The sequence below is a fragment of the Radiomyces spectabilis genome, assembly GCF_025331425.1.
Source record: "Radiomyces spectabilis strain NRRL 2753 chromosome Unknown BYT42scaffold_10, whole genome shotgun sequence".
Lineage (NCBI taxonomy): Eukaryota > Fungi > Mucoromycota > Mucoromycetes > Mucorales > Radiomycetaceae > Radiomyces > Radiomyces spectabilis.
In genome coordinates this window covers 225,733-253,529 of record NW_026251935.1, presented here as the reverse complement: position 1 = coordinate 253,529, position 27,797 = coordinate 225,733, and the positions used below count along the sequence as shown (strand labels likewise).

The 27,797-nt window shown below is 43.3% G+C and overlaps 11 protein-coding genes and 1 non-coding gene across 12 annotated transcripts; 8 read left to right on the top strand and 4 right to left on the bottom strand.

Moving 5' to 3' along the window:
- The first annotated feature begins 3,177 nt into the window (after window positions 1–3,177).
- Window positions 3,178–3,248, top strand: BYT42DRAFT_t113. Its single transcript has one exon. It is a non-coding gene; the product is annotated as a tRNA-Gly (tRNA).
- Window positions 3,249–4,078: 830 nt separating this feature from the next.
- BYT42DRAFT_577954 (peptidase M24, structural domain-containing protein) lies at window positions 4,079–6,249 on the top strand. The gene is made up of 5 exons (XM_051569232.1): window positions 4,079–4,379; window positions 4,484–4,860; window positions 4,941–5,246; window positions 5,354–5,513; window positions 5,592–6,249. Exons 1-5 carry the CDS (start codon window positions 4,217–4,219, stop codon window positions 5,972–5,974), a joined length of 1,389 nt encoding a protein of 462 aa, XP_051420905.1. The 5' UTR covers window positions 4,079–4,216; the 3' UTR covers window positions 5,975–6,249.
- A 673-nt stretch (window positions 6,250–6,922) lies between these two features.
- BYT42DRAFT_621180 (kinase-like domain-containing protein) lies at window positions 6,923–9,186 on the top strand. Its single transcript, XM_051572366.1, has 6 exons — window positions 6,923–7,470; window positions 7,710–7,760; window positions 7,839–8,222; window positions 8,298–8,505; window positions 8,580–8,664; window positions 8,736–9,186. Exons 1-6 carry the CDS (start codon window positions 7,408–7,410, stop codon window positions 9,091–9,093), a joined length of 1,149 nt encoding a protein of 382 aa, XP_051420904.1. The 5' UTR covers window positions 6,923–7,407; the 3' UTR covers window positions 9,094–9,186.
- Window positions 9,187–9,382: 196 nt separating this feature from the next.
- Window positions 9,383–10,784, top strand: BYT42DRAFT_577946 (uncharacterized protein). The gene has a single exon (XM_051569231.1). It carries the CDS (start codon window positions 9,421–9,423, stop codon window positions 10,669–10,671), a length of 1,251 nt encoding a protein of 416 aa, XP_051420903.1. The 5' UTR covers window positions 9,383–9,420; the 3' UTR covers window positions 10,672–10,784.
- A 96-nt stretch (window positions 10,785–10,880) lies between these two features.
- On the bottom strand, window positions 10,881–11,970 carry BYT42DRAFT_594725 (ELO family; the record flags this gene model as incomplete). Its single annotated transcript, XM_051570791.1, has 4 exons — window positions 10,881–11,237; window positions 11,317–11,390; window positions 11,455–11,766; window positions 11,835–11,970. 4 exons carry the CDS (start codon window positions 11,968–11,970, stop codon window positions 10,881–10,883), a joined length of 879 nt encoding a protein of 292 aa, XP_051420902.1.
- A 58-nt stretch (window positions 11,971–12,028) lies between these two features.
- On the bottom strand, window positions 12,029–12,762 carry BYT42DRAFT_536228 (uncharacterized protein). Its single transcript, XM_051565481.1, has 3 exons — window positions 12,567–12,762; window positions 12,229–12,486; window positions 12,029–12,144 (listed from the first exon to the last, which is right to left on the bottom strand). The coding sequence occupies exons 1-3, from the start codon at window positions 12,692–12,694 to the stop codon at window positions 12,075–12,077; spliced, it is 456 nt and encodes a 151-aa protein (XP_051420901.1). The 5' UTR covers window positions 12,695–12,762; the 3' UTR covers window positions 12,029–12,074.
- Window positions 12,763–13,795: 1,033 nt separating this feature from the next.
- Window positions 13,796–15,873, top strand: BYT42DRAFT_577942 (Rho GTPase activation protein). The gene is made up of 4 exons (XM_051569230.1): window positions 13,796–14,011; window positions 14,175–14,303; window positions 14,406–14,621; window positions 14,766–15,873. The coding sequence occupies exons 1-4, from the start codon at window positions 13,885–13,887 to the stop codon at window positions 15,656–15,658; spliced, it is 1,365 nt and encodes a 454-aa protein (XP_051420900.1). The 5' UTR covers window positions 13,796–13,884; the 3' UTR covers window positions 15,659–15,873.
- A 1,932-nt stretch (window positions 15,874–17,805) lies between these two features.
- BYT42DRAFT_615977 (uncharacterized protein) lies at window positions 17,806–18,292 on the bottom strand (the record flags this gene model as incomplete). The annotated part of the gene is made up of 2 exons (XM_051572020.1): window positions 17,806–18,013; window positions 18,099–18,292. 2 exons carry the CDS (start codon window positions 18,290–18,292, stop codon window positions 17,806–17,808), a joined length of 402 nt encoding a protein of 133 aa, XP_051420899.1.
- A 269-nt stretch (window positions 18,293–18,561) lies between these two features.
- BYT42DRAFT_45329 (uncharacterized protein) lies at window positions 18,562–19,629 on the top strand. The gene has a single exon (XM_051563493.1). It carries the CDS (start codon window positions 18,831–18,833, stop codon window positions 19,500–19,502), a length of 672 nt encoding a protein of 223 aa, XP_051420898.1. The 5' UTR covers window positions 18,562–18,830; the 3' UTR covers window positions 19,503–19,629.
- BYT42DRAFT_500773 (uncharacterized protein) lies at window positions 19,530–21,023 on the top strand (the record flags this gene model as incomplete). The annotated part of the gene is made up of 5 exons (XM_051564727.1): window positions 19,530–19,629; window positions 19,705–20,206; window positions 20,274–20,536; window positions 20,624–20,774; window positions 20,843–21,023. Coding segments are annotated over 5 exons (1,197 nt in total), but the record flags the coding sequence as incomplete, so codon positions are not given.
- A 1,294-nt stretch (window positions 21,024–22,317) lies between these two features.
- On the top strand, window positions 22,318–22,627 carry BYT42DRAFT_501160 (single-stranded nucleic acid binding R3H; the record flags this gene model as incomplete). Its single annotated transcript, XM_051564752.1, has 2 exons — window positions 22,318–22,418; window positions 22,483–22,627. 2 exons carry the CDS (start codon window positions 22,318–22,320, stop codon window positions 22,625–22,627), a joined length of 246 nt encoding a protein of 81 aa, XP_051420896.1.
- Window positions 22,628–23,117: 490 nt separating this feature from the next.
- BYT42DRAFT_615974 (P-loop containing nucleoside triphosphate hydrolase protein) lies at window positions 23,118–27,137 on the bottom strand (the record flags this gene model as incomplete). Its single annotated transcript, XM_051572019.1, has 17 exons — window positions 23,118–23,212; window positions 23,274–23,398; window positions 23,473–23,575; window positions 23,650–23,832; window positions 23,896–24,026; window positions 24,146–24,507; window positions 24,593–24,682; window positions 24,760–24,803; window positions 24,860–25,070; window positions 25,140–25,274; window positions 25,336–25,407; window positions 25,475–25,611; window positions 25,670–25,832; window positions 25,888–26,047; window positions 26,117–26,258; window positions 26,320–26,542; window positions 26,616–27,137. The coding sequence occupies 17 exons, from the start codon at window positions 27,135–27,137 to the stop codon at window positions 23,118–23,120; spliced, it is 2,898 nt and encodes a 965-aa protein (XP_051420895.1).
- Between the last annotated feature and the right edge of the window lie 660 nt (window positions 27,138–27,797).

The following is a 27,797-nucleotide window of genomic DNA, read 5'->3' as shown; positions in this document are numbered from 1 at the left end:
AGCTTCTGTTCGTAATCTTCTTCCTCGTCGAGAGCTACAGACTCTTCTTCACTTTCACTGAACGGCATACTGTCACTCTTCATTAATCATTGGCAATGGATTTCTCGATGAGAAGGCCATGGTAAAAACAGAAATAGAATGCGGAAAAGAGGCACAACACGTAGACGCGTCATGCGTCTGAGAAGTATCGAGTTATAGATCAAAAACTTAACCAATCAAATGGCTTGCTATTTTTTGACATGCATCCGTTCCGTTAACTGATACAGAGACAGGAAAGGTCAGTGATAAATGATACCTCAACTCATTCAGAGTTGGACAATTTATCAGAATCAGTTCACGCAACCTAATATTGCATTATGCGTCTAGACATACTGGATGTACCAATAGGTTTAATTCTCTTTAACAGCAGCGAATGACGAATAGCCATAATGCACTTCGTCGTTCTCCAATCTTCCTTCCGCCATCCGCAGTGAAAGCAGATACATGCTTCAGACTCCGGTTGCGCCTGTCCGGTCGCAACAAAAGAGATTTCTAATTTCCTGCAGTGGGTGGACGAGCTTGCATATCCTCGACGACGAAATAGTTGCCAAAACGCAGGACCATCTCGTTACCCACTTCAAGGCCAATCTGGAATTCTTGCAAGATGTGTATGGCAAAGAAGGAGCCACTACATCTGTTTTCCAACAATACGTACAGACACGAATTGGGGCAGATCATGGCGGAGTTCCAGAAAATGAATCGCGCCGGGGACTGGATGATGTTCATGCGGTCCGCTGTGTGGAACTATTGTCGCATTATGCGGCCTATTCAATGGAACGAGCGATCGGAAAACTGAAACGCAATATACTGTAACCTCAAAGCCGTCTCTAGTTGCCAACTCAGAGAACGTGCTCCAAATATGGCCGCCACTAATATATTTGCAAGAACGGAGTCAAGCTCGCTAGGCCCCCCACAAACGTCAAAAATCATTTTTAACAAATGGTGATTCAAGCTCGTCGTCGATAACATTACCCATCGAATGACTGGCTTCAGCAGCAAACTCTACATCAACTTATTCTACGAGACGGTGAATAGTAAATGTAGTTTTTGAAGTTTTGCTCTCTTTCCAAAAACTTACTGCACAAAATGCATTTCGGCCTGTACGTAGTCTTCAAACGTAGAGTTGATTTGGACAGACTGTTTGGCTCGAGGAACGGCAACGTTACTTCGCTTGTAATTCTCTGATTATTGAAGTCTTGATTGTTCATTTGTCACTGTGAGTGAGTAAATATAATTGCTATTGGAAGAAAAAAGAAACTTGTGCCTGATTATCACTTTTTCACCTAGATTCTCATCAGTAATAAATGAGCAGTCCCAAGGCCAAAAAAAAAAACATCATCGTAAAAGATCATACTTTTTTTCTTTTTCTCCATCCAACTCGTAAAAATCTATAGTGTAAGACGATAGACCTTTTTACTATTGACTGTTGCTAATGATGTTTTTACCCCACTTCTAAGAAGGATGCATAACGTTGAGTGAAATGATCTCCGCATTTAGTGAAGAAATGTATAGTTCTTTGGTAAGAGAAAAAAAAAGTTGAAAGCATTGTGGCGGCTCACATTAACTTGTTCTTTGGAGAGTTTTCTCACACGTTTCTGCCCAAAGCGAGGCGCTACCTGATACCTAAAGACTTATGGCTATTCAATACTCCATTAAATTTTAGAGCAGCTATACTACGTAAGCTTCTCACAAATAACAACCAACTTGAAGCGATAAATCTTCGAAACTAATTCCTACATCATAGAGGTATATCTCTTTTGCGTCGTCTGCTGGCATCAATGTGAGTCCCACAGAAAAGTAAAGTCACTGACTGTAGTTGTTTCGTAGATTGTCTCTCACCCAGCCATCTGTTTCGCTATGCTGTTGCGGTGAGCGTTCTATCGCCTTAGCAGTAGTCTACAAAGTGAAGTGCAACATCCAAAACTCTGTCAATTCAGTTATCTTACTTTAGTATTGAGTGCACACCTTCGTAGTATTTCGCACAGGTAAGTCTCTAACGGCTATCAAGGTACGTATAAACGGCCGATATAGAAAATGCTTAGGGGCGTATTTCAGATACGTCAATCGATATGAATTTGATTCAATAAAAGCCGCAATTGCAGAAATTCCAATCTGTTTTTGTTTTCAATGTGATTTTAGTTCGTCCCTACTTTAAGCACCATGGAGAACTCCTAAAATAAAACCTTCGACATATGGTAATTGAATTACTGGTGGCACAAAGCACCGGTGAATCACAACGAAAAAACTGAATGAAAAATCTCAAACCCGAAAATTTCATACCTGTTGTGCAACCTTTGAAATAACTCAGATCGTGAAATTAAAGACTTCCGAAGAGTTCATTTGGGTGAGCGTTATTGCCTAAGTATGTTACTCTCTACTTTCACCAACCAAGTACAAAACGCATTGCCAAAATCATTGACAACTTCTTTATAACTACAAATTACTTGATTGTATTCCTAAATTCACGGTGCAAGAATCAGAAAGACTAAGCCCACTGGGAGAAAGCGTTCTACAAGTCAATCGGGATAAAATGTTGTACTTTTTTGCGTATTGGTATTTCGGCCTATAGTTATACTCAATAACCATACTCAATTTGCAAGTATTTTCGAGAACTTTGGTGTAATTTAAACGTTGTGGTTTGATAAAAGATTGTTGTCTGACCTGGCCGATGGCAGTGTGCTGACTGTCGGTTTTTTGCTGCAAATTTATTTATCATTTTTTCTGCACGATCTTACAACGCTTTTGCTCCCGTGTACTTGCTGCCTGATCCAACTTAAATACAGAATATATGTTGACGTCGGTTAGCTTGTTCTTTAACTTGTAATGTCTCTGATAAGTATTTCCTACTGTTTTTAGGGTTATGGTGAAGACCACACATGCAGCCGACACATGTAGCTCCATAATCCGTTTGTAAACTTTGCAAAACTGATCAATATCAAGGTTACGTTACGGCATAAACTGTTGCCAATGGTCCTGTTGGCTTCATATAACGCGCAAAAAAGAGAGGCTGCTTTGACATTTGAACAAACAACTCCGCTCTTTAGTTACACAAAATGCATAATTCTAGCAATCTGATTGGCTAGTTTCGCGTTACACAAAAAGGCCTGGTTATTCAAATTCGGAATCTTACCGAATATGGCGCAAATAGTTCAATGGTAGAATTTCAGCCTTCCAAGCTGAAGGTCGGGGTTCGATTCCCCGTTTGCGCAAGTCCTTACGTGGTATATTTTTATTTTTGGAAATTAATTAAAAATCCGCACCAATCAACAAGTGTGGTTGGGCCAGGTTGCCAACTCGAAGCTTTTTTTTTTGGCGTTGCTTGATGATGCTGACTGCTCATTATAGAGAATAGTTTTTTTTTTTTTTTTTTTTTTTTGGCCTATATGTTTGAGGTCCTCGGTGTTCAACTATGAAGATGAGAGGAAACGTCTGTCGGTATTTGCAGAAGGATAGGTCCACTTTAGGTCGCGCGGTGTTTCATCTTCATATCTCTTTCAACTGGAGGAACGTCCGTCCCGTTATTTTCCTTTGGTCCTGCGAAAAATGCATGTGGGCGGCATAAGAGCTTGCTTTCGCGTGAATAAAGGCAATTAAAATCAATATGTATCAATGCATCATCTTAGCAACTGGATCGACCCATATGACATTGGTTTGTTAAACTGGTAAATACAAAGCAACAGACACTGGCCATTGGGACGTTGCAGCCCATTCAGACGAGAAATAGTGTTTCATGAATTAACGCGTTCTACCTGTCAAAGGATCCGATCCTGAGTTTTTATTTTTCGGTCGGCTATTCTTTATCCCTTGGATCGGCAACGAAAGAGCGCAAGACGACTTGAGTAGAAATTCCATAACATGTCATTTTGATCGGTGTTTGAAGGTAGAGGTGTTTAGTTGGGCGAATGATACGATCAATGTTAAATTTTTGAGACTCAGAAACGCAGCCAATGTTGGTCATTTGCTCATAAACTGTAACCCCTAGTAAACAATAAGCTTATCGCAAAGCGGAGCTTTTTGGAGGGAAATAGTCCAAGGTTTTCTTACTCATTCTTTGTTTATTTTCCCAACGGTCAAGAAAAAAAAAATTAGGCTTTTATAACTCCACTTGTCTTTTTTCGCACGCTTTTTTTCTCTTTCGCCCCCCCCTTTTTTTTTCTTCAATCCATTTCAGTCCGGCATGGCTCAAAAATTCCCCACTCGTGAAAACGTCAAGAAGATTCTTCAAAACTTTGGCGTCTCGGAAGGCGTCATTTACCTCAACGGTCAAGTCTTGCACGAAAGAGACGACACCGACGTGGAATATCCCTTCCGTCAAGAAAGCAATTTCTTTTATGTCACCGGTAAAATAACTCAATTCCCCCATTTTCAAATATTTTCATATTTGGGCTCGAGGAAGTACAAACATAGACCCTAACCTGTTCATTCATGCAAAATCATCCTTTAGGTGTTCCCGAACCTGACTTTCACGTCGTGATTGACCTTGCTACGCAACAAGTGGAACTTTATGCGCCCAACATTAATCCTGACCACGTCATGTGGATGGGTATGCCCGACTCCTTGGAAACGCTTCGTGCAAAATACGACATCGATGAAGCCTTCTACGTCGACAAGTTGAACGAACGTTTAAGCAAGGCTTCCACCGTGTACACTTTGCCTATTGCCGACCGCAAATTGCTTGAGGAATCCAAGGCCTCGGTGGCCGATGCCGACAAGAACAAGGCTTTGTACACCGCCTTTGTGGAAGCTCGTTGCGTCAAGGCCGATTGGGAAGTGGAAGTGATTCGTCAAGCCAACAAGATCTCCTCGGACGCCCACGTCAAGGTAACAAAAAACTAACGAGTGCATCTACCTCGTAGAACACAAAGAAACTAATCTTGTCTTGTTTTTTGGGTACGTAACAGTTGATGCAAACCGTGAAGCAGGGCATGAACGAGCAGGAATTGTATGCTTTGTTTTTGTACGAGTCGGTTCGCCACGGTGCTTTGTTCCAATCGTACTATCCTATTGTGGGTGTTGGTATGAACGCGGCTACTTTGCATTATAACAAGAACAATGCCGTGATGAAGGAAGCCACTGATATGGTGTTGGTTGATGCTGGTGCTGAATACCGATGCTATGCTTCCGACATCACTCGCGCGTTCCCCGTCGGTGGTAAATTCTCAGAGGAAGCCAAGGTCATTTACAGCATTGTCCTTGATATGCAAAAGGTAAGAAAGGGGTGACACAATGAGACATCGGCTGGTTTTTTTTTTTTTTTTTTTTGTGTCGCACATGAAAAAATGAGATTCTAAATTCACACATTCTTCATATTTAGGCTTGCTTGGCTAAGTGCAAGGCTGGTGTTGCTTGGGAAGATATTCACAACACTGCGACCGAAGTGGCTTGCGATGGTCTGTTAAAGGCGGGTATCCTGGTTGGATCTAAGCAAGACATTCTCGCTAATCACGTCGTGGCGGCTTTCTTCCCTCACGGTGGTAAGTATGGGCTTTGAATTGAGACAAAAAAAGGAAGTTCTTCTAAAAATTTATGCCCGTTGTTTTTTCTTCTTCTAGTGGGTCACATGTTGGGTTTGGATGTGCATGATGTGGGTGGTTATCCCGAAGGTGTTGAACGTATTGATGCTCCTGGTATCCGCAACTTGCGTATGCGCCGTACATTGGCCAAGGGCCATGTTGTAACGGTGGAACCTGGTGTCTACTTTTGCGATTTCCTCATTGATCCTGTATTGAAGGCGGCCGAGACCGGCAAGTACATCAACCAGGACATGTTGAACAAGTACAAGTCCGTAGGTGGTGTGCGTATCGAAGATAACATCCTCATCACCGAGGACGGTCACATCAACTTGACCACCGCGCCCAAGGAAATTGCCGAAATCGAAGCCTTGATGGCCGCCGGCGCTGATCAGGAATCCAAGAAGAGAAAGCTTGAAGCTTAGACGGGCTTTGACTGGTTCAAGTTATATATATCGGATTGATCCTCTGTATAAAAAAAAAGAAAAAAAGAAAAAGCTCTCTGTGTAACGTTTTACGTTCTCATCAGTTGTTGATTCAATAAAAAGGACATAACACGTGTGTATCATAAAACTGGAAGGATGCCATCGTATAGAAGTAGTATGATACTCGCACAATGGATCTCTTATTATCTCTGAAGCGCTCATCGAGCGAGCGTAACGGGGTCGGAATGTTTAAAATAGAATGCAAGAGAACGAACACGATGGAATAACCAATAGATACAATGAAGGTTGCCATGCAGTGGTTGTCGTGGATTGTGGTTGGTGCCGGCAACAGAAGAATTGACAATGGCAAACCGGACACTTACCCCGCATAATAAAAAAAATAGAAACATAACGATTGGTTTCAAATGATCATTTTCCAACCATTGCCAAGTCATGCCGTCATAAAAGCGAACAAAGAAAACTTTTGAAATCGTTCGAACATTTAACATACCTTTTCCAACATGAATCGAGTCGCTTTAGCATTGATATTTCAAGTAGAATAAATATGACAATGAATGGTTTGGAATTAATACATGCACCCTCTATCCATTCTTTCATTTTGCCACCTGGAAGACTGACGAGTTGCGAAAGAAGCTAAAGTACAGAACGTTTTCATTCAAGCGGCGATGGAGCAGCGGTTTTACAAATGTAAGCTTTTTTCTATTGTATTGCCGGCACACCATCAACGACAAAAGCAACGGGCATGTATAAATTACTGCCAACTCCCAAAAGGCAGGAACCTTTTTCTCTGATGAATGTTGCAAGAAAAAGAACTAATAAAAGTTTGAATAGGCTACTCCCTTTGATGACCGTCTGAACGTCTCCAGAATGAAGCCAAAAATAGCAGTCCAAAAAATGTGTTCTTTTTTTCTTTTTTTTTTTTTCCAACACCGTCATTTTTTTTATTGCTTTAAACTCCAGCCGCATTTCTAATTGATTTTCTTCTTTTTCTCACCACATTTTCATCACAGGCCCAGCAGAGAAACAGACCATGCCACTTTTTGATAAAATTATTGGCAAAGCTAAACATGTTGGGCATCATGGAACGGCGTCGGCGAAAGCCGAGGAACCTTCCTTGACCATCAGCCAACCTATGCCTGCATCGAAAAACGACGCGACTATCACAGGCATGAACACTGGACTTCAAACGACGCCTCACACCCCAGGATCAGCCGATAAAAATCCAACCACATACAACTCGTATCCTCAACAGCAACAGCCACCATCTCAACTGACGCCACCGCAACCACAGCAAACGCAAACGCAAACGCAACCACAGCCACAGACACCACAACCACAGCAACAACCTTCTGCGCTGCCAAAAATGAACGAGCCAACGGTAACGAATCCGTCGGCCAACTATACAGCCGGATATGCAACCCCCCGACAATCGGTGGAAAACAAGCGTCCGCAATATATGGATATCGACCCACCTTGTAAGTATATCGTGCTTATTTCTCGTTATTCTTATTTTCTTTTTTGGATGGAGAGAGGGAGCGGGATACTAAAAAAGCGGGTGCCATGTTGAAACTCCGGTTTTTTTTCTCGTGCGGCCTCAAACGGTTTACCAAGGCAACGAGGAAAAGAGTATGATTATGGATTGGACGAAACCATCAGATGATGCAGTGCAAAAGAAAAACAGGACCTAACGTAGTTCTTCCTTGATTTCTGTTAGCTCAATTTTTACAAACAAAGCTTGGCTATCGAGACAATCATGATCCCAAAGGTAAGAAAAAAAAAAAGGACAGATTCATGCGAAGCAATTTAATGTTTGGGGGTTTTAAAATTTTTTCTTTGTTTCGGTCTGTTAGCTCGAGAGCGAGCGGCATTACGACAGCAATACCTTCAATATGATCATCAAATCTTGTCGCAGCGTAAAAATAAGCCCAAGTTGAAGCTGGACGATTTCCATTTACTGCGTACGCTGGGCACGGGATCGTTTGGGCGTGTGCATTTGGCTCAATCGCGACACAATGGTCGTTACTATGCGATTAAAGTTCTCCGAAAATCGGAAGTCGTACGATTGAAGCAAGTAGAACACACCAACAACGAAAAACACATTCTTGAATCCGTAGCTAATCCTTTCCTGGTCAACATTTGGGGCACTTTTCAAGATGACGCATGTTTGTACATGGTGATGGATTACGTGCCTGGTGGTGAACTGTTCACGGTATTGCGAAAATGGAAGGTACGCATGGGTTGATGATATACTCTTGGTGAATCTCAGTGCCAGGGAGGCTGATGGGTGTTGTTTATATTGTAGCGATTTCCGGATCGTGCTGCTAAATTCTATGCGGCCGAAGTGACGCTCGCCATCGAATATCTTCATGCAAAGGATATCGTTTATCGGGACCTTAAACCCGAAAATCTACTGTTGGACAAACAAGGCCATATTAAAATTACCGATTTTGGCTTTACGAAATTTGTCCCAGATATTACATGGACACTGTGCGGTACACCCGATTATCTTGGTAAGTGGACCGAGAAAAATTGGATTTCCTTCGTCTGTGTCGGGCACTCACATATAATTACTTGGAACATATAGCTCCTGAAGTCATTCAATCCAAAGGATACAGCAAGGCGGTCGATTGGTGGAGTTTGGGCATTCTGATATTTGAAATGCTTGCAGGGTAGGGTAGAAACTGACGGGGACAAGGAAAAGAGTGGATCACTCACCGAGTTGTTTGATGATTTATATCAGATATCCTCCGTTTTACGATGAAGATCACATCAAATTGTACGAAAAGATTTTGGCCGGTCGCATTCACTGGCCTTCGTACTTTGATCCGCGAGCCAAGGATTTACTGAAACGTCTGTTGACACCTGATTTGTCGCGACGATTTGGTAACCTGAGAAACGGAGCCGAGGACATTAAGCGTCACCCTTGGTTTGAAGAGATTGATTGGGATAGTATTGCCCTTCGTATGACCCGACCACCGTACGTCCCGCCCATTGAACGAGAAGGCGATGCTAGTCAATACGACCGATACGAAGAAAACCGCGAACCGTATGGTCTCCCTGGCCCAGATCCCTACAGAGTCCACTTTCCCGATTTCTAGACCATCCTAAACACCCAACAAAATCAGCAAAAAACAACCAAAACAAAGAAAAAAGATCATAAATAAACAATAAACCATTTTTTGATACAAAGTAATACCAAGTCACCTCCATATAACGACCTTTTTACATGAAATATGCCTCTGTAATATGATACGCTTGCTGTGCAAGAAAATGTGATATGTTGGTGCTGTGTGAACCGTGTATTTTGCTGGCAATTTACCTAATTAGGGGATCGGTGGGATCGGAGACGGTGATCTCGGGGCTGATTTTTTTTTTTATTGAGGCATTTTTTTGGAGGCGATGTAAAGGTCCTACTTGACAAGAAAATGTCCTCTTTTCTGTCATGGCGCCTAACAAAGTGGGTCCGAATACTGGCTTATGCTTTGTTATTCATCGTCAGTTATCATCTATTCACACGATTCACACAACCGTCAACTCCATCGGCGCCATTGGTCCCGTCATCGACTCATGAAACACTGGGTTTCCCGTGGTATCGACAGCCTCATCCGCACGCATCTCACGTTAATCCCTATGCACAGCTGAATCTGACGTCCAGTGACCGTCGAGCGCTTCAGGAGAAAGCAGTACAAAAAGCCCACGATCTTATACAAGAACCGTGGGGCGAAACCATTAAGGGTTTGCCTGGAACGAAATTCACGACACAGGATGCCGCCGATGCGTTCCGAGCGCAAGTAGATTGCTGGACACGAGGTCAATGGATCCAACACGATGCATCATCCATGTTACCCCATTTTCAAGATCCCGTTTATGGAAGTTGCGATCGTGCTTTTTATAAACGCCATTCATCCAACGAAAAACGTCCCGCCTTACGGTATACCTGGCAACCAGAATGTGCGTTGCCGCATCAACTGGACCGTAGTCAGTGGTGCGATGCGTTCAAAGGTCGCAATATTTTGATGGTAGGCGATTTGGTTCATTTTCAACTGCACGATCTGTTTCTGGATACTCTGAGAGACGGTCCCGTGGTCTGTTTTGGAGAACTCAACTGTAAGGATCACAGTCTGTGTTCCAAACCCGATGTGAATCTTCGCTATTTGCGCAACGATGTACTGTCGACAGTTCATCGAGTGGATAAAGCGCATGGACGACCGCACATGGATATCGTAGAATGGCCATTCCTTCCGGGCTATATTATTTCGAAGTACGATATTTTAATTCTCAATCGCGGGCCTGTTGCCGAAGACGATGGTACCTTTACGCGTCAGCTAATTAACACCATGCGCACCATTCGTCGAGTGAAACCCCACGCCCTTGTCATCTATCGATCGACATCGATTGGCCACCCTTACTGTGACGAGGCGGACAGACCGCTGAAAAAGCCATTGACGGATGAAGAACGCCGACAATTACCATTTGGATGGAGCGAGGTCCAACGACGTAATGCGATCGCACGAAGCATTGTAGAGGCTTCGGGCGGGCTCTTTGTGGATCTAGCGGCTGTCACCGATTTACGCCCAGACGGTCATGTAGGAGGCCAGGATTGTCTCCGCTACTGTATGCCGGGACCGTTGGATAGTTGGGTTCACATATTATACAATGTATTTGTCAGTTTGTAAAAAGAGTTTAGCTATATTACGATTCACGGAATTGGGCACATCATACTATCAGCATGTCGTAATATCATTTTTTTATTGGAGCATAAAGAAAAATAGAAGTAAAAGAAAAAAGATCGGGATACCCGGTTCGAAGAATGGTCGTTTTAAAGTGTTCTAATATGGGCCGCTAATCCTTGTCTTTTTTTCGACCCAAAAATTGAACAGTGCCCTTATAACGACTTGGTGTCTGCCGCCAGCCTTTTTCTTCGGTGACTCTGTTTGCTTTGGTAGGTGAGACGGTAGAAATTGATGAACAAGACCAAGTAAGAGCCGAGCAAGGCGGGTGCAAATATAGCAGAAAAGTCCGTGGCGGTACAGTGGCCTAGATGTGGCATCCTGGGAAAATAATGACTGGCAAAATACGTGTAGGAGCAAAATACAATGACCGTCAAGTCCAAGACAAATTGGGTGATTTGCATGGTGGTCAGGTACTTTTTCCACCAAATGTGAACCCCCGCCGCTGTACGGTAATAATAATAGTACATAAGAACATGAACCCAAAGATTCAACACAATCGGCACCCAAGTCTAAATACACAAAGTGTTAAATGAAGTTTCGATCTCATTCCATCCATATCAACAAGATATAGAAGAAAGGATCACTTACCGCACCGGGTTGCTCGTTCTGAATAATGAAACAAAGAAGCAATGTCATGCTGTGATGGAAATAGTGAAGGAATTCTGTGCATACTTATGTAAGTGAACAAGCTAAGCGCTGATGATTGATTCAAGCAAACGAGATTACCTAGTCGTTTCTTTCTCAGCACCAGGAACACGGTATCCAAAAGTTCCCAATACTTTAGCAAATAATTGAGATAATACAACAGGTCCAAAGGAGAATGCCACGAATCGTCTCCACACACGGCATGGAAAAATCCTTGATGGTACAGGAGAGGTCCGATTTGTTCGGTGAGGAGCACCAGCAAAAGTCCCGAGGCCAGCGTCAATAGCAGGTTATGGATACGCGACAGCTTTTGCAGTTCAAAAGCGGAATGATTGACCATCAGTCGTTGACCACCAAAGATGACAACAAAATAAATGACACCAGTAATCACGACTACGTTGGTGCCAAGACCAGCGAGTGAGTTATTCTACGTTCTTGTGATGAAATCAACCTCATCCTACCTTCGTTTAGGGTCGAAAGTGTGGTTTGGCCGTATACGTATCGGAAATGCAATGGATGACCAGTGACAGCTTCATACATGTTCATAATAAATCGAAAGCATGGTCTGCCAGGTGAAGCATTGTAAGAGAACGACATTTTCTTTTTCCGGACAAACAGTAAAGTAGATCCGACAAGCAAAAAGAAGAAGAAAGATGACAGGTAAAAAGCAGCCGCCTTTTTATTATAGTTTGGGGGTATGTCTAGACAATCTCAGTTGGTTGACCATGGTACAGCTGGCTTTGTATGTATTCTTCCCAGGAAATCCGGCCACTTTGTGACATCAAAAAAAAAGTTTCGTTATAATGAGTCTTCAATGGCTCTCCGCACAATGCACTTGCAAACAGATAGACTTACTCGCCATCCAGATCATCCTCTTCCAACACGTGATCGACCATTTCCGTGACCTCTTCCAATGAAATAAACTCAGTAGGATCGATTTCCGAAACGTCGTCAAAGTCGGTAAAAGCAGCTCGCAATTCGTGTCCATCCAAGTGATTATCACCGTTTGTGTCGTGGATCACAAACAGATAGTAAATCATGTCCTTGTCACTCAACGGTGGTAATTCGTCCAGGTTATCGCCTGACAAGGCTTTCAAATGCTCTTTAATATGTCTAAGGGAAGAGTGCAACCCGTGTCAGTGGCATAAGATGGACTGAACGAATGCAATATTGGGTAAAGTGATCTGGCTTACTCTTTGTTGGTCTTGTCTATGCCATAATTGGAATGAGCGCCGTCGTAACGGTGAGTTCCAGGGCCCGCATTCACCAGTGTAAAGAAAAGAGCGTATATACAAATGAGGAGGGTCAGAACGGGCTGCATAACGGAAAAGGGTTTGGCTGTGAAGGAAAGGCGGATCGTTGGATAGAAAGATAATAGTTAGTCCGACGTGGCAAAAGCTCGTCACTGGCTGGTGCATGTCATTGCAAATTATATATTTTTTTTGTTGACCAATCATTTTTTACACATCCAATTTCGGCGATGGCAGCCCACCTATTGCACTAAGCGTTTGGCCTTTATTTTGCCAAGATAGTTACTCTCTGGACGTTGGTATAACTGAATCTTTCTGTAAACAATCTGTGGAAAAAGTGGTCAGTTGTATGATAGCAGCGACAGCAGCAGCGACAGTATGAGCGGCCAAAACTCCGCTGAAGAACGACTCATCCATGCTTGGCCCGTGATTGCAATGAACACTATGCAGGATTTTTTGCTGCATGCACAACGAACTGATACATACATTTGCTAAAAGTCTAATTTGAATACTGCGACAACATTACAGAAAATCCGAGCTGCAAAAACAATTGAAAAATCACAGGAACAGTATGACATTGCTGTGCGTTAAGAGAGAAATAACATTCAATCACACTTTATCAACTGATGGTTTTACTATACGCAACAAGTATTCAGAAATGGTCTGCAGAAATTATGTAAACCATATAGGGTGAACTTGTGTGTGATGTCGTAATAGAGTCTCCCAGTGGCGCTACGGCAAATGGGCGCGCTGCCGTAAGGTTGCGCAAAAAGCCGTTCGGGACATGGCTACAAGTATACGTCATAAATCCAGTCTGGTTGGTATTGAAGTGGCTGTAACATTTTGAAAACACAAACAAAAGACGCCATGACCTGGCCAAGTTCAATGTCCCTATCTGGATTCCTTTTTTATGTGGTTCATGATCTTTTTTTTTTCTGCAATGGTAGGATATTTCCCAGGCTGTCAATGGATGATCGATGATAACACAGACAACCCAGAAAAAAAGGTGAGGGAGGGTAAGCGCAGTGAAAATACTCTTTTCAAGATGGTTTATGCAAAATGATGGAGAATGAACTGGATGAAGTATACAGTGACACGAGTCAAAAAAAAAAAATCGAGATTGTACGAGCCTCTTATTTTTAGGTTTTTTTTTTTTGACCAGTTTGGCTCGCTCTCTTCTTTCTTCCATTTTTACTCATCGCCCCTTTTTCCTTTGCCCAATTTTTTTTTTTATTACTCCACTTTTTGACATTTCGTCTTGATGATCGCTAATGATCCTGCGCTCAACTCCGTTCAACCGGAGAAGAAGCGTCAAAAGAACCCACTCAGCTTTTTGCTCAAAAAGCATCACTTTTTTGGTGGATATACTTCCATTCCCGCAAAAAAAGGTAAAAAGAAAAAGGAAAGCCAACGGTGACAAGAAAACAGAATAATGAAGACGGAGGCAAAAGAGGAAAAAGGATATTGGAGGGGGAAGAAGGAATTTCCTATATGGATTCAATATATTTTGCTGACCCGTAATTTGTTTTTGTATTTATTTATTTCAAGCAGGTGTAATAGTGACCAAAGGCATTTTTGGTGCTCCACTGGAATATGCTGCTCAATGTGGGTCGATAACGTCCAATGGTTTATGTGTACCTGATCCTGTGAATCGGTGTTTTACCGAAATATTGCAAAGAGGTACAGAAATAACGACCCCTTCAGATCATGTGTGATCCTGTAAACAAAAAAAGAAAAAAAAAAGGCCAGTGACTGAACAATGCTGAGTTTCTCGTATATTAGGTTTGCGTACAGAAGGAATCTTTAGACTGTCGGGAGCAGCCTCCGAGGTGAATCAGTTACAGCGAGACTTTGACCGTCCACCAACTTATGGCAAATACCTCGATTTGACTCATCATGATATCCACGCCATCACCGGTGTCGTTAAAAAGTTTTTGCGGAATCTTCCCGAATCCGTCATTCCAAGTGCTTACCATGATCGATTCCTTCAAGCGTCAGGTTAGTGAAAAAACAGAAACACAAGAAAAAAAAAACTGCTAAGATCAAGAAGACAAGAAAAAAAAAGCTTCTTCGCATTTGGGTTTAGTACCAATTAAACTAATAAGCAACCTATGTTTTTTTTTAAATGTTTTCTCTTTTTAGATGATGCAATGTCCGACGAGGAAACTGTTCAACTCATTAGTGGGATCATCAAAGACTTACCAGTGACCCATTTTCATTTATTGTATTACATTTTATCACTCGCTTCGTCTATTCAACAGTATGCGCATATCAACATGATGAGTCCCGAAGCACTGGCGGTTGTTTTGGCACCTGTATGCACTGGGCTGGAACAAACGCTCAAAGACATTCCTTACTCACTCAAGAAAAATCCACGGCAACGTTTGGGCGAAATGAGTCATCTTATCGAACGGAACGCGAAATGGACCCACCTGTGGACTGTCATGATTGAACACCATCACATCCTCTTACAGACCCTCGACCAACATCGTGAGACTGGCATATGGAAAGAACCGCTGTATCACCGACTGCAACAACGAAACACCATGCCCTGTCTTTCTCCCGCTCAACCACTATCCTGTCCAACGCCACCTCCCGTCCCATCCAACTATCACCCTTTACTCGATCGCTTCAACGCCGTCCAAGACGAAACATTGGAAATCGCACCTCATCAAGACCCCATCTCGCCTCAACTCTATTGGTACCGTAATCAATCCACCGTGTCGCTGGTCGACGGAAGCTGTATCTCCAACTCGGTCTCGTTCTCCAGTAAACAGCAGGAACGTTACGAAGTGGTGGTTATGCGGCATCACAGTAACACAGGGTATAAACGCGGCGGAAGACAGCGGTGTCGACGATTTATCGGCATTGTAAAAGATGATCTCGATAATTTCCTGGAAACACAAACACCGGCAACACCGACCTCGTCACCTTCTCCCGCCTCTTCCAATGTCAGTCGAAGGTCCATACGGCGACCTGCTTCCGCCAGCTCACTTCCGGGATCCCGATCGATAGTCAGTTTGACAAGTTACTGAACTTTTTTTTTTCCTATTCCGACATTTTTACCCTTTGTACAGTTCCCTTCTTCCCCACCGTCATTCCATCTGCATTTGAGTAACTTTTTTTGTTTTCCATCACCAAATTTCGCCGCTCCAAAAGAAAAAGCACTGAGGCATCCATTTCCTTTGTTCTGTTGATATATTTCGTTTTTATTTACAATGGTTATAGTTTTAATTTTATTAGAAGTTTTTGTTATTTCGTAATTCTTGTATAAAATTTGAACACCTTTTTTTTTATTCCACCCTAGCCGCCCATTTCACGGAATTCTGGTCATTTGGGAAATTCGCAGCTCCAGATATTCTCGAATGTTACGCAGACTTTTTAACGAATTTCGGTTGCACTGATAAGTCTGTCTGTTCGCTGTGCTACCACGATTCGACTTGTGCCATTAGTAGATAATGAGTTAGTTACGGGCTTTCCTTGCGTCAAAGTCATGGAAATCGTATACAGAGGAACACATTGGATGTGTTCCATGATGGCGGTAAAGATGAACTATTCAAAATAAACAAGCTCTTGTCTTTTTTGACCATCTGAAAAAGAAGGTCGGACCTGCTGGTTGTTGAACTCGGTTCCTCCCGTCAGTGCTTCCCACACACGAATGTTTACGCATTACCTGCAAAGGTTTTCTCCATAGGTTAGCAGTAGCCTTCAAGAACCTACGCAGCTCAGATCGTACACGTGCCATGGAGCGGTCGCCGTGAGCAACTATAAGTCTTTTCTTTTTCAGGTACCCCGCCAGTTTATACCATTGTAAATACTGCTTGCAAATGATAGTGGCGATCGGTAATCACTAAAATAAGAGGCGAGGAGTGATCCATAAGGCTTTTTTGTTAGCAACAGATATGTCCGTCAAATAAACGAACGCACGGCTGCCTCTCGCTTACGCCATCAGCGTTGGATACTCTTTGCTTCTGTCGTGCGACCTCGGGCTCAGATCCGGTCCTCCAATTCTTGACAAATGCACGAACATTGTGTGACGACCACCGGTTATCACTAAGCACGTGCCGAATGTACAGACCTATGAGCCCGAACCTGGGCACCAGCCATGTCAATATCGTGCGTGCTTGCGATCTGTCACTCACTAGGATGACAAAGAATACCAAAGGAGATGAATGTTCCGGCCAGGCATTTCCAGTTAGAAGCAATATATCACAGAATATGATAGCCCGTAGAGACTGCAAGATGTCTGTTGCGCGAAGGCATACCTATACATCAGAGGTTGGGGTACTTTCTTTGTATCACTACTGTAGAAACGATCTCACGCAAGTTCACCAATTTATTTATGGAATAGAATGGTTTCTTCAAGCGCCGTGCATGTGCAAGCTTTTGTATAATATTGGATGTTGATGAGAAGTCATGAGCCCAGAACCCAGATGAAAAAGCTTTCTGGATAAGCCCATGGGCTGTTATCTTAAAAAAATTGTCCGATCGATCTTGAAGAAGCATCCTCTCGGACAGTCGCCCGCAAGGATCCTTAAACCGACAATTATTCCTAAATCGGTCGGCGACTGATAATGTTCCGTGCATGTCAAACCTTTCGGCTGGCGGTTTTGAGCAATATGCTGTTTGTACTTGTGTTGCCATCACACAGCCGTCCAACAACAACAACAACGACATTGCCGGAAACTCGGGCCAAGGGTACACCGCTGAGCGATCTGTGAAAAATTAACAGTCGATGATGCTTACACATTTGCTGGATATGAATGAAGATCACGGAATCACTTCAAATCGTGTGCTTAGACTATGATAATTCAAAAATAAGGTGTTTGGGCAAATGATCAGAAGTGATAAATGATGATATGAAAAAGCGTTGTGATATGGTGCCATCATCAATGGTCGAAAAGTCTAAATTAAGCTGCTGTAAAAAGAAAAAAAAAACACCCCTCCTCAGGGGATGGATCGTTTATTTTGGAGCCTCGTGGTGATGTTTCTAGGTTTGTACTTTATCATCCATTTACCCTCATTGCATTGGTTCCAAGCCCATCTTTGGCAATTCATGATTTTTTTCCCATTGATTGTTTATAAATTATGGAATAGCAGAAAAAAACTTCCGATTCATATTATGCAAGGGAAAAATTCACCTAAAGAACGCCAAGCAAGGATCGCCGTCATAATAAATCTTTTATTGAGTGTTTTGAGCTGCATGTACGGACGGCAGCATATACTGACGTATCACATCACATCCGCACGAATCATGCTGCAACAGCATGTTCCGCAGTGTGATTGCCTCTTCACGCATAGCATTGAGATCGGCTTTAAGTGAGTCATTGAGTGATATTAATTTATCCGCTTTGGCTACCAACGCTTGTTGTTGTGCTTTCTTCCGTTCTCTGCAGCGGGACGCTTTTTTTTATTTTTTTTTATCGAGTTGAAATAAGTATTTTTAGCAGTAGAATACAAATTTGGGATGATTACAATATGAGATAATTACCCGCTTGACGATTGCGTTCTAGACACTGTTGTCGTTTGGTCTCTTCATCCATGCTGCTGTCTGAGGATTTGGCTCTTGTTCTCTTGGTGGAAGAAGAGTCTTGATAGAAAATGGGAAACACGAATTGTTGTTGTTGCTGCTGCTGCTGACAGGAAGGCTGTGGTTGCTGATGCGCCATGGCAGGAAACCTGCAAAATAGTACCACCGAGGACCAAAAACGTGTATTAAAAAGAACGGTGATGTGTAGAAAAACGGGCTTTATTGTTGTTGCTTGTTCTCTCTCATAACAAACGACTAGCGCCAAATTGTTTTTTTTTATATCCTTTTTGTGTTTTATGAGGGAATCGTTTGTTTGTAAATATTCCCGAGTGTAGGTTTTGAGTGGTGAAAAGAATGCTTCCGGATCTCTCACATCTGCATGAAATAAATAGAAAAAAACATCCACCCCCCACAGCAGGCCCGATCGGGGCTCCAAGGGTTTGAATCATGCTGTCCAATTTTGTCAATCCCCATTCTGTGTATCTTTTTTCTTTTTCCCTTTTTCTGACTCTTTTTTCTTCTTCTTTCCCTTTGCTGATTAGGTTCGAGGTGGAAGGAGAGGACTATCCAAGCACTGCTTTTTCTTTTCTTGTCCTTCATTTAAAAACCTTGTTTATTCCTATTCTCCATTTCCTTTCCGCCAAATCGCTATCCTTCTTTTTTTTCTTCTGTCCACAATGAACCATCACCAAGACGTCCACCCAATTCTTCCTACAGCGGAGTCTCAGCGTTCCACAAGACCCAGCGCCTTGTCCAAGTCGACTTCATCTATGGTCGATGCTAGCAAAGCCTTGGATGATCCGATCAAGAAACGGCCATTCATGACAAAGTTTGCCACGATCCACACGGACCGATATCCTCAAAACCTTCGGCGAGATTTTCCACTCAATCAGTTTGAGGGGAATCTCACCGTGGAAAAGGCTCATTTCGAACCACAACCATTGACCAATCCTACCAAAGAGCCCATGGTGGCTCCAGTTCAAGCCTTACCCTCTCAACCTTATCCTTTCTCCGCATCCCAGCAACCGACCCAACCATCCCAATTCCACGATTCCGATCTGTCTCATACCCTATCAACCACCGGTCATCGTGGTGCCGGATCGCCTCCATCTCACGAATACCATCCATCCTCTTCTCCTCCTCGTCACGCTTACACCGCTCCACCCTCTATTGTGGGTATCACTCCTCCTCCTCCACCTCCTCCTTCTCACACACCGTCTTCAGGTGCGGTGCCAAAAACACGAAACTCCGTCAAACCCAAAAATGAAGTAATTCGACTCTTTCCATTACGCAATGCCACAAACAAACCACTCGAATCATTCATATTTATTCATTCATTCAATGTGTAGGAAAAATCAGACAAGAATACGAATCGAATCAACAAGAAACGCCGACGTGCTGCTCCTTCGTACGGCGTGGCAACACCCTCCGAGGTGTTTCACCGAAATCTCGTTGATGCAGTTTCCAACGTCGAAGGTAAAAAGAAAAGCCTTCCAGGCTGTCGCACCCCATGTCCAACTCTTGACGCTGATTATGTTTCCTCTAATACAGATTCCGATGATAACGAATGCTATGTCTATCCTTACAGCAGTAGTACCAATACAGAAGCTCCATCGTTTTACTATGATCAGATCCATCGGACTCCTTCTTCCTCCCTGTATCGCCCGCAATCCTTGCGATCGCATCCATTGACACCATCTCACGAGGGTTCATCACGACCGCATATCACCGGGTTTCTCACCGACTTTTTCCGTCCGGCTCTGATGATGAGTTCGACCTCCAAAGGCCATGATGACGAACACGATGAAAATGAGTGCAACGAAAATTATCGTCCAAAACTACGAACCTATGTCATGGATCATCCACAACGCAGTAAAAATAGCGATCCTAGTCACGCATCTTTTCGTCATGGATCCAAGGAAATGGAACGATGTTACGATGGAAAACCAAGGCGGAACCCCTATATGGGCTATACCGATGGATACACCAGCGATGATGAAGGGGCCCCACTGTTGAGAGCCAGTCGAACAGGTTCACGGTATCGAAGTACATGGTAAACCGAAAAAAAGGATTTGCAATGGATGAATTTGAATGGTTCTGGGGTCTCACAGAATGATCAGTTCACGTGTGTTTAGGAACCTCTCATTGAGCGCATTGGCCATTTGCATGTTGCTTTTCGTCATCGTAGCTTATCGTGCGAAACCGTTGATGGATGTGTCGGTCGAAGTGGGTCGCGTATTGGCGTCTGATAAAGAATTAATCTTTGATTTGCGCGTGAAAGCAAGTAATTGGAATTGGTGGACTCTTCGTGTGGCGGATGCCGATATCAGCGTGTTTGCTTTCAGTCAAGTCGTTCCGCTTGAAGATACCTTCAACACCACGCGTTCCTCCACACGTGGTAAGTACATGTGCATCACAGTCATTCAACGTCGTTTTTTTTTCTAATATACATCTGTTGACCCATTCACAGGGGTTGATCCGGCCGAGTATTTGGGCGGATGCGTTCATTTTGACGAACCATTGTCCTTTGCTTCCTCGGTATTTCACTCTCGCATCGTGTCAGCTACCACCCAAATTCGTATCAAATCACCTGGGGCCGATAAAAGTGGCAATGAACGATGGTATGGCTCGATGCAATGAGACAAAAAAAGGGCACCATGTTCACATTTATCTGATTTTTCTTTCTTAGGTCACGCATCATAAGATATCCGTATGGACTACTTGCACGAGGCGTGCTACGGTACCGATCCTTGCCCGTGGTTGGCTTGTATCCGCAGACGGTCGCCATCTGTGATGTGGCAAATGTCGAGCCAAACACGGGACGCGTTTCGGAAGATCCTGATCAAGCTTATTGCTTAAATTATCGCTAAATTTCCTCTCATTCGCAACCTTTCCCTTCTATCTCATCTTTCGCATGTTTCCTTTCCTTTTCGCATATGTACATTATCATCCGTAGATATATCATGGAAATTCGCATTTGGGTTCCCCAAAGTTAACGAAATCATGACCAATCAACATCTCAACCATCGCATCAAAAAATGATTTTTGATAGATGCAAACAATGAATGTTGTCAGACATCCAGTTCAGTGAAATTTTTTTTTCTCTACACTAACTCAAGCATCCAATTCAGGTCTTGATAAATTACACGTCTGGTTATGTGAAACAGAACGGTCTTGTAGTTTGGTCATAGAAACCACACGTTACCATGGCTGCCTATCTATTGCCTTTTCGCAAGCACTATAAATCATAATTGCAGACGATGGTACCACTTGCAAGGGGTTTTTTCTTCCTTTCAAAATGTAACATTCGCCAATTACCCGCGTTGACGCACAGTTGTTCATATCACTGGCCATCAACAAGCACGAGCAGCTTGCCTTGCGTTACAATGTTGATTGCCAGATAAGATTGATAACGCCTTCTACTAAAAAAATTTTTGTATCCATATGGATGTTAGAAAGTAAGAGGATAGATTTTTTCGCAGCATGCGGATGGTTTGAATGATGTAAAGAATGTTTTTTTTTTTTTCATGTGGCGATGAGGAAAAGCGATGTTTTTTTGTCGCATTTTAATCTCCGCACATAGATGTAAAAGGGGAGGAGTGGAAAAGTGGAGAAGAGGGAGTTCCTTTTCTGATAACAGAAAAAAAAATAGTGAACTGCACCTCTTCATTCTGGAAAGAGTCTGCCAAGAAAGAGTGTTCTTTCAATATACATATTTATAGACTTGTGTTTTAGTATAACATTGCTTGTATCGCTTTTAGAACGACAAGCACATGAGTCAAACTAACACATATAATTATGGTAAGCCCATTTCTTTGTTTTTCCATTCACCGTGGATTCTTGCCTAGTTCTGTCACTCCACGAAAAAACCATTACGCGAATCATGCTATTCACTTTCTTTGGTTATATTAGTCTCTTGTCGCCTGCAGCAGTTACGACATGTCTGATCAACACGATGAATTAAATGCCCATCATCCCAACGCCATGCTTTCCATGCCAACCACATCTCCTTCCCCTCAAGCGTTGAATACCAGGTCACCACTGTTGTTGCAAAGGCCACCGGTACAGTGGACCTCGCCACCAGTCCTTCAAACAGCGAGTGACCCACCATCCCGATCTGGGTCGAGTCCGGTTGCGTCCGACCAGGATCCAGCCACAGCTAACATGCTCGATCCATTCATCGTCGACGTGCTTAAAAAGCCACAGGAACGCTGGTTTTTGCTTAAACTCGAACAAGAATTAGAAGCATTTGTTAACAATTATCAGTAAGTCAACAAGTCGACTTCATGTCGGTTTTGCCACGCCATCTCACTCATTTCCCTCTATCAGAATGTACCGTTTGGATCTTCCTCAAATGAATTCTTATCAGCGTCGCATGGTGCACAAAGTGGCCCCTTACTTCAAGCTGAGCCATTTTCATGACCCTTTAAGAAAAGCAGTGTATCTTTGTAAAACGCCCTTCACAGAATTGTAAGTTCCGTTGCCCCCAGCCCAAAATCATCGATGACTGCTAATCAACCCCCCCCCCCCGCAACCTCTCACCATCGTAGGCCTTTGTTAAGATTGATTGATTACGTGGAACAACCCACTCAGGAGAAGGAAGCCGAAACACCCAAATTCAAGATTATGCGTCGAACTCCCTTGAATCAGTCTTCAGGCGATGAACCGCGGCGCGCTCAATCGGCAGCCGCCGATCGTAAAATGAAATCGTACGAAGAACGCAAGGCCGCCTACGAAGAAGCTCGCGCCAGAATCTTTAGTGATTTGGAAGCCAAAAGCGAGAGTTTTGACGACCGAAATAAATAATATAATAAAAAAAGAGGGAAATTATCATCAAAAAAAGACACACCTCATTCCATGCATCTACACAAATATATTCGAATACACGATCACTCTACACCTTGGATGAACTTTCGCCCTTTATACATGATGCGACAGTAACAGACAACGGTAGACTGAGACCCTCAAGCATTGTTATTTTGAAGTGCCTGGAAAATGATTAGCGCGCCAGCCTTTGAACATAGCACGTTATGCTCAGAACATGTCGGTAGATGTACACCTGTATGTCGTTTGTATCAACATCAAAGGTAAAAAGGGTGCATCTTTCTCAATAAACTTACACGAAGGACAGCCGTCTTCACAGGCACAGTTTTCGATTTGTTGGACACACCTCACAACAAGATTGTCAAAGTGTTGATACGCTTGTCGGACTACACCGCTAGGCTGCGTTTCGTACAGTGCAATTCTACCCATGCGTAACAGTAAATCAGTGTAAGTGAAAAGCTCCGGATGTAATATTTTGTTAAACGCGTGTACAACCTGTTGGGACGATGCCGTGTCGCATGCGGGCTCTTACACTCGGTACGGATATCGCCAACACTGGAAAAGGTGAATTTTGGTAGCAACGATATCAACGCATGGGCTATCGATGCATTTCAACCCAAAAGTGAATAGATGAGCATAGCTGCAGGTACATTGTAGCCTTTCGGTTTTTACCTGATCCGTGGATCGCAGCCATGGGATCAATATCGAGCTGTTCTAATTGCATCAGAGCAGACCTTGGCACGTCTGTCCAGATTCCCGTTGATTCGCGAATTAACGGATCCATGTAAACATCCAAACTGTCAATGATTCGCTTGCGTTTGTCCAGTTTATAGTACCCGAAAACCACAGTTTCCACTACAGGTGAGTTTTGAGTTCCAAGATACGGTCTTTTGCTTGATGCTTTGAATAATGACTTACCTTGCACTTTGCCATAACTCACTGTATTCGGAGAGTGGGTTTTTATAGGTTTGCACATGGTTGTACTCAGTGCGTTGACGTTGGTAAAATCGCGCTGCTGCGTTGTCCAATCCACGCGCGTTAAATGCACTCTAGCGTAGCGATGGTCTACATTGCATTCCTCTACGAGATAAGGTCGTCCTTGATGAATAAAAATGGCACCTAAAGTAAAACGGGTTAGACATGTATCGGGTCATCGTTAAGGGTGAACCTGCCTTCATATATTTCAAATGGAGCGCGAGAAGACTCGATTTCTTCAATAATCACATTTCTTCCTCCTGTTACATCTACAATCGCATAGGTCTCGTCCACAATGTTTCGGATATTGACAAATTGCGACGGGTAAGGTCGGAATTGCGGATGAGGTCGATAAAGGCTCTTTTCCTGATTAATCGGTGTGAGGTGCTCGGCACAGATCGTCTCGATATTAGGGCCAAAAAACTCGGCGTCTTTGTGGATATCAATAGGCAATTCTTCCGCTGCACACTGCAAATGGCTCTCCAACGCGAGCGAATTGTCCACTTCAAATTGACGCTGCTCGGGCGTTTGCTCAAATAACGCTTCCGGATGACGCTAGGCATGATGTGTGTATATGTTAAAATATGTCAAGCCACAAGGTTCATCATCACAAACGAGTGAGCAATTCTGATCTGGTTACCGAATAGTATTGATCCAACGGATTCTGGTCAGCGACCACCATGGAAAGTGAATCCGCATTACGTCGACCAGCGCGTCCCGATTGTTGCCACTACAGTCAACCTTTGAGCTTTTTGCTTTTTTTTTTTTTTGGCTATATGTTTTGTCTCGCTTATGAATTCCACTTACTAGAGCAGCAATCGACCAAGGCACGCCAATCATCAATACCGCATCTTTTCGTTTTATCAGTGTCTGGATAAATATGCATAAAGGCTGTCCAAGTGCTTACCTAAAGAGCCAATATCGATCCCCAACTCCAAAGCGTTCGTAGCAACCACACCCAACAGCTCGCCGTTAAAGAGTCGCCGTTCAATGCGTCGTCGATCTTGCGGAGTGTAGCCGCCTCGATACGCCATCACACGGTTCAGTAGATCCTGTCGTTGCTGTCCCTCCAAATTATCGCGCAATTGTTTCATAAACATTTCACAAACTTTACGGATCTATCAATCGGTCGTGTAAGTAATTCTGGGCATGCGTTTAGTACTGTGGTACTGCGTCAATTGCTTTACCTTGCAAAACGCGATAGTGCGGACATTGTTCTTGAGAAGGTATTCCAGCAGTTGAGCGCCTTCGGCAATAGCGTTCTTCCTTCCAAATTGAGGATCCATTGGATTGATAAGAGGAGGATTCCATAAAATGAATTCCTTTGGATATAGGTTTAATGAGTTGCATTGGAAGTACGGAATAAAGCATGTCATGGTTTACCTTTTGTCCACAAGGAGAGCCGTCTTCCGTGACGAGCTTGACGTTATCAATACCAAATAGACGTTGCATATGCTGATAGCGGAAACCAAGTTATTACATCATGTATACAAAGACATATAAGCCGATCACAGATACATACTACATCGGGTGAACCAATGGTGGCGCTACAAGAGACAAACTGAACCTGATCGTTGCCATAATGATGGCACAGGCGGCGTAATCGTCGCATAATTAGTGCCACATTCGTCCCAAAAAGACCGTTATACACATGGATTTCTGACCCGAAAACATTACTGTTAGTAACGCTTAAGAATGGATCAAAGTTTCATATTACCGTCGACAACAACATATTTCAGCGATTGCAGGAACCATCGCCACCTTGATGCATTGGGTAAAATAGAGTGATGAAGCATGTCGGGATTGCTGAAAATTACATGCGCATTATCCCTTATATCAGCGCGTTGTTCTGTGGGTGTGTCTCCATCAAAAGTTCGGATCTGCCATGGTTTTCATTAGCGTCTTCTTTCCCAGCTACGGTCGTTTCTTCCTCACCATGATATCGTGAAGATCAGGAATGCCTTGGATAAATTGTTGGAGCACTCTCACTTGATCTTGAGCGAGTGCTTTGGTTGGAAATAGGTACATTGCTCTGGCTGTTTTACATTGCAGCAGGGCTTCCAATACCGGAATCTGATAGATGAGTGATTTTCCACTAAAATGACAAAGTCTCTAATAAGTATTGCGTTTGCTGGTGGTCATTTCGTGGCACCGTATTCTGTACCTAGCTGTTGAAGTAGCGACAATGACATGCTGACCGTTTCGCAAACCTGCCAAAGCTTCGGCTTGGTGGATGTAGAGTTGGTTGATGCCTTTTTCTTGGAGAGCGTGTGCTATCTCTGGTGCCACAGGGGGATCCAAATTTCCTGTCCACGCCACGTTAACACATAAAAAGAAGGGTGCTACTCAGACGCTCAAGTGACTTACCGTAACGACCTATCTTTGATGGAAAGGTACGTCGGTGGTCTTGATCAATCTGACCTCGATAAAAGGATTGAAGTTGTAAACGCTCAATAATCTGTGCCATATCAACGGGTTCATCACTTGAGGGTAACTCAGTCACGGCGTGGGGCGGTTCGGTTGGGATAGATACAGATCCAGGCATATGCTGCCCCAAAGAGGTGTTGATGTGGGTATCTACATTGATATTCTATGGCACAGTTCATCAATGTTTCCGACCGTTCACTCGAAATTTTTCTGTTAGTGGGATCAGATCACTGTACCTTTTTGTGGCAGGATCGTATCAGCCGCTGCAGCGCTTCGGTAAACTGTTTGTTGCGTTTATCAATGGCTTTCCGAATCGCTTCAGGCTTCACAGGTTTGACTTCCTGACCTCTGAAATGCCAATCGTCGCCCCGGTTGCCGACGCTTAAAGCATGTTTGTCTCGAGCTGCCCGTTTGCTGATCGCCTTGCCAAACTGAATTACAATCATGGACTGCGGATCTACCGCTGCATTATGTGTGGCGTCTTCGGAGGGGGAACTGAATTGGACAAAATCAGGTATAATGACATTGATGGCAGCAAGATCTCGTAACTCTACTTCGGGCACTGATGACTTTATGGCCGAAAAGGTCATGGCAGTAGTTAATCGAGCATCGCAGAAAGCACAAAATGTGTTGACGGAGCGAAAAAGGCGTTCCAATCGTTCAAGATAAGGTGTTAACGGTTCATGGACGACTTGTTTCTTGGATCGTGTTTGCTGTGTCGGCTCATGGCTGGATTCCTTTCTTGATCTTTTGGACATGACACTTCTTTTCCGAAGAGATGGGCGCCATTATTTAGCTCTCCGCCGCGCAAAATATGGAAAAAGAAGAAACATCATTACTGGCCGCAGCATCTTGCTTTGTCCTGCCATTCGCTCATGGAAAGAAAAATTGTATCCTGGGAAAAAGGTCTTACCATCTGGATGATAGCAAATCGTTATTAGCGACACACGCTTGACAACCTCAGCACTACTATGGCAATAGGTAGTTTCAGTGTGTATCGTTAGCTCGCATGTAGCCGACCACTTCTATTTTACAAAAGTTAGACTCTGGCATAAGTTAAAGACACAAAGTACTTTTTCGATTTAGATATTATGATCCACCATGTGCTCTACTAGTTCTGTCAAGCATTATAATAAGGGAAATCCAGCATCCTGGAACTACGTGGTCAATTTTCTCCATACATAATGATACTCGTGCCTTTTTTTTTCCGTAACGCAGAAGCCAAATAATGATTGACTTTGAAAGGTGCGCAAAGTGAATGTGGTCTGCAATGCTTAGTAAATATGTGAATAGAATCGTCGATTTGAGCAGAACATGTCGAGCCACCAGTTTCTACGCTTTTTCTAAACGAACCCTCTGCATTGAATAGTGACTACAATCTCATAATTAGACTAGTTCAAATGGATGGCAGCACAACA

What these genes read in the sequence shown, in the direction of transcription:
- BYT42DRAFT_577942 (XM_051569230.1), top strand. Translation starts at nt 13,885, where the DNA reads ATGATCGCTAATGATCCTGCGCTCAACTCCGTTCAACCGGAGAAGAAG. An exon ending in TACCGAAATATTGCAAAGAG is followed by an intron (nt 14,304 to 14,405) that starts GTACAGAAATAA and finishes CTCGTATATTAG; the next exon opens with GTTTGCGTACAGAAGGAATC. An exon ending in TCGATTCCTTCAAGCGTCAG is followed by an intron (nt 14,622 to 14,765) that starts GTTAGTGAAAAA and finishes TTCTCTTTTTAG; the next exon opens with ATGATGCAATGTCCGACGAG.
- BYT42DRAFT_45329 (XM_051563493.1), top strand. Translation starts at nt 18,831, where the DNA reads ATGAACCATCACCAAGACGTCCACCCAATTCTTCCTACAGCGGAGTCT.
- BYT42DRAFT_621180 (XM_051572366.1), top strand. Translation starts at nt 7,408, where the DNA reads ATGCAACCCCCCGACAATCGGTGGAAAACAAGCGTCCGCAATATATGG. An exon ending in AGACAATCATGATCCCAAAG is followed by an intron (nt 7,761 to 7,838) that starts GTAAGAAAAAAA and finishes CTTTGTTTCGGT; the next exon opens with CTGTTAGCTCGAGAGCGAGC. An exon ending in ATATTTGAAATGCTTGCAGG is followed by an intron (nt 8,665 to 8,735) that starts GTAGGGTAGAAA and finishes GATTTATATCAG; the next exon opens with ATATCCTCCGTTTTACGATG.
- BYT42DRAFT_577946 (XM_051569231.1), top strand. Translation starts at nt 9,421, where the DNA reads ATGTCCTCTTTTCTGTCATGGCGCCTAACAAAGTGGGTCCGAATACTG.
- BYT42DRAFT_577954 (XM_051569232.1), top strand. Translation starts at nt 4,217, where the DNA reads ATGGCTCAAAAATTCCCCACTCGTGAAAACGTCAAGAAGATTCTTCAA. An exon ending in CAATTTCTTTTATGTCACCG is followed by an intron (nt 4,380 to 4,483) that starts GTAAAATAACTC and finishes ATCATCCTTTAG; the next exon opens with GTGTTCCCGAACCTGACTTT. An exon ending in GGCTTTCTTCCCTCACGGTG is followed by an intron (nt 5,514 to 5,591) that starts GTAAGTATGGGC and finishes TTCTTCTTCTAG; the next exon opens with TGGGTCACATGTTGGGTTTG.
- BYT42DRAFT_536228 (XM_051565481.1), bottom strand. Translation starts at nt 12,694, where the DNA reads ATGCAGCCCGTTCTGACCCTCCTCATTTGTATATACGCTCTTTTCTTT. An exon ending in ATAGACAAGACCAACAAAGA is followed by an intron (nt 12,487 to 12,566) that starts GTAAGCCAGATC and finishes CTCTTCCCTTAG; the next exon opens with ACATATTAAAGAGCATTTGA. An exon ending in GAGGATGATCTGGATGGCGA is followed by an intron (nt 12,145 to 12,228) that starts GTAAGTCTATCT and finishes GATGTCACAAAG; the next exon opens with TGGCCGGATTTCCTGGGAAG.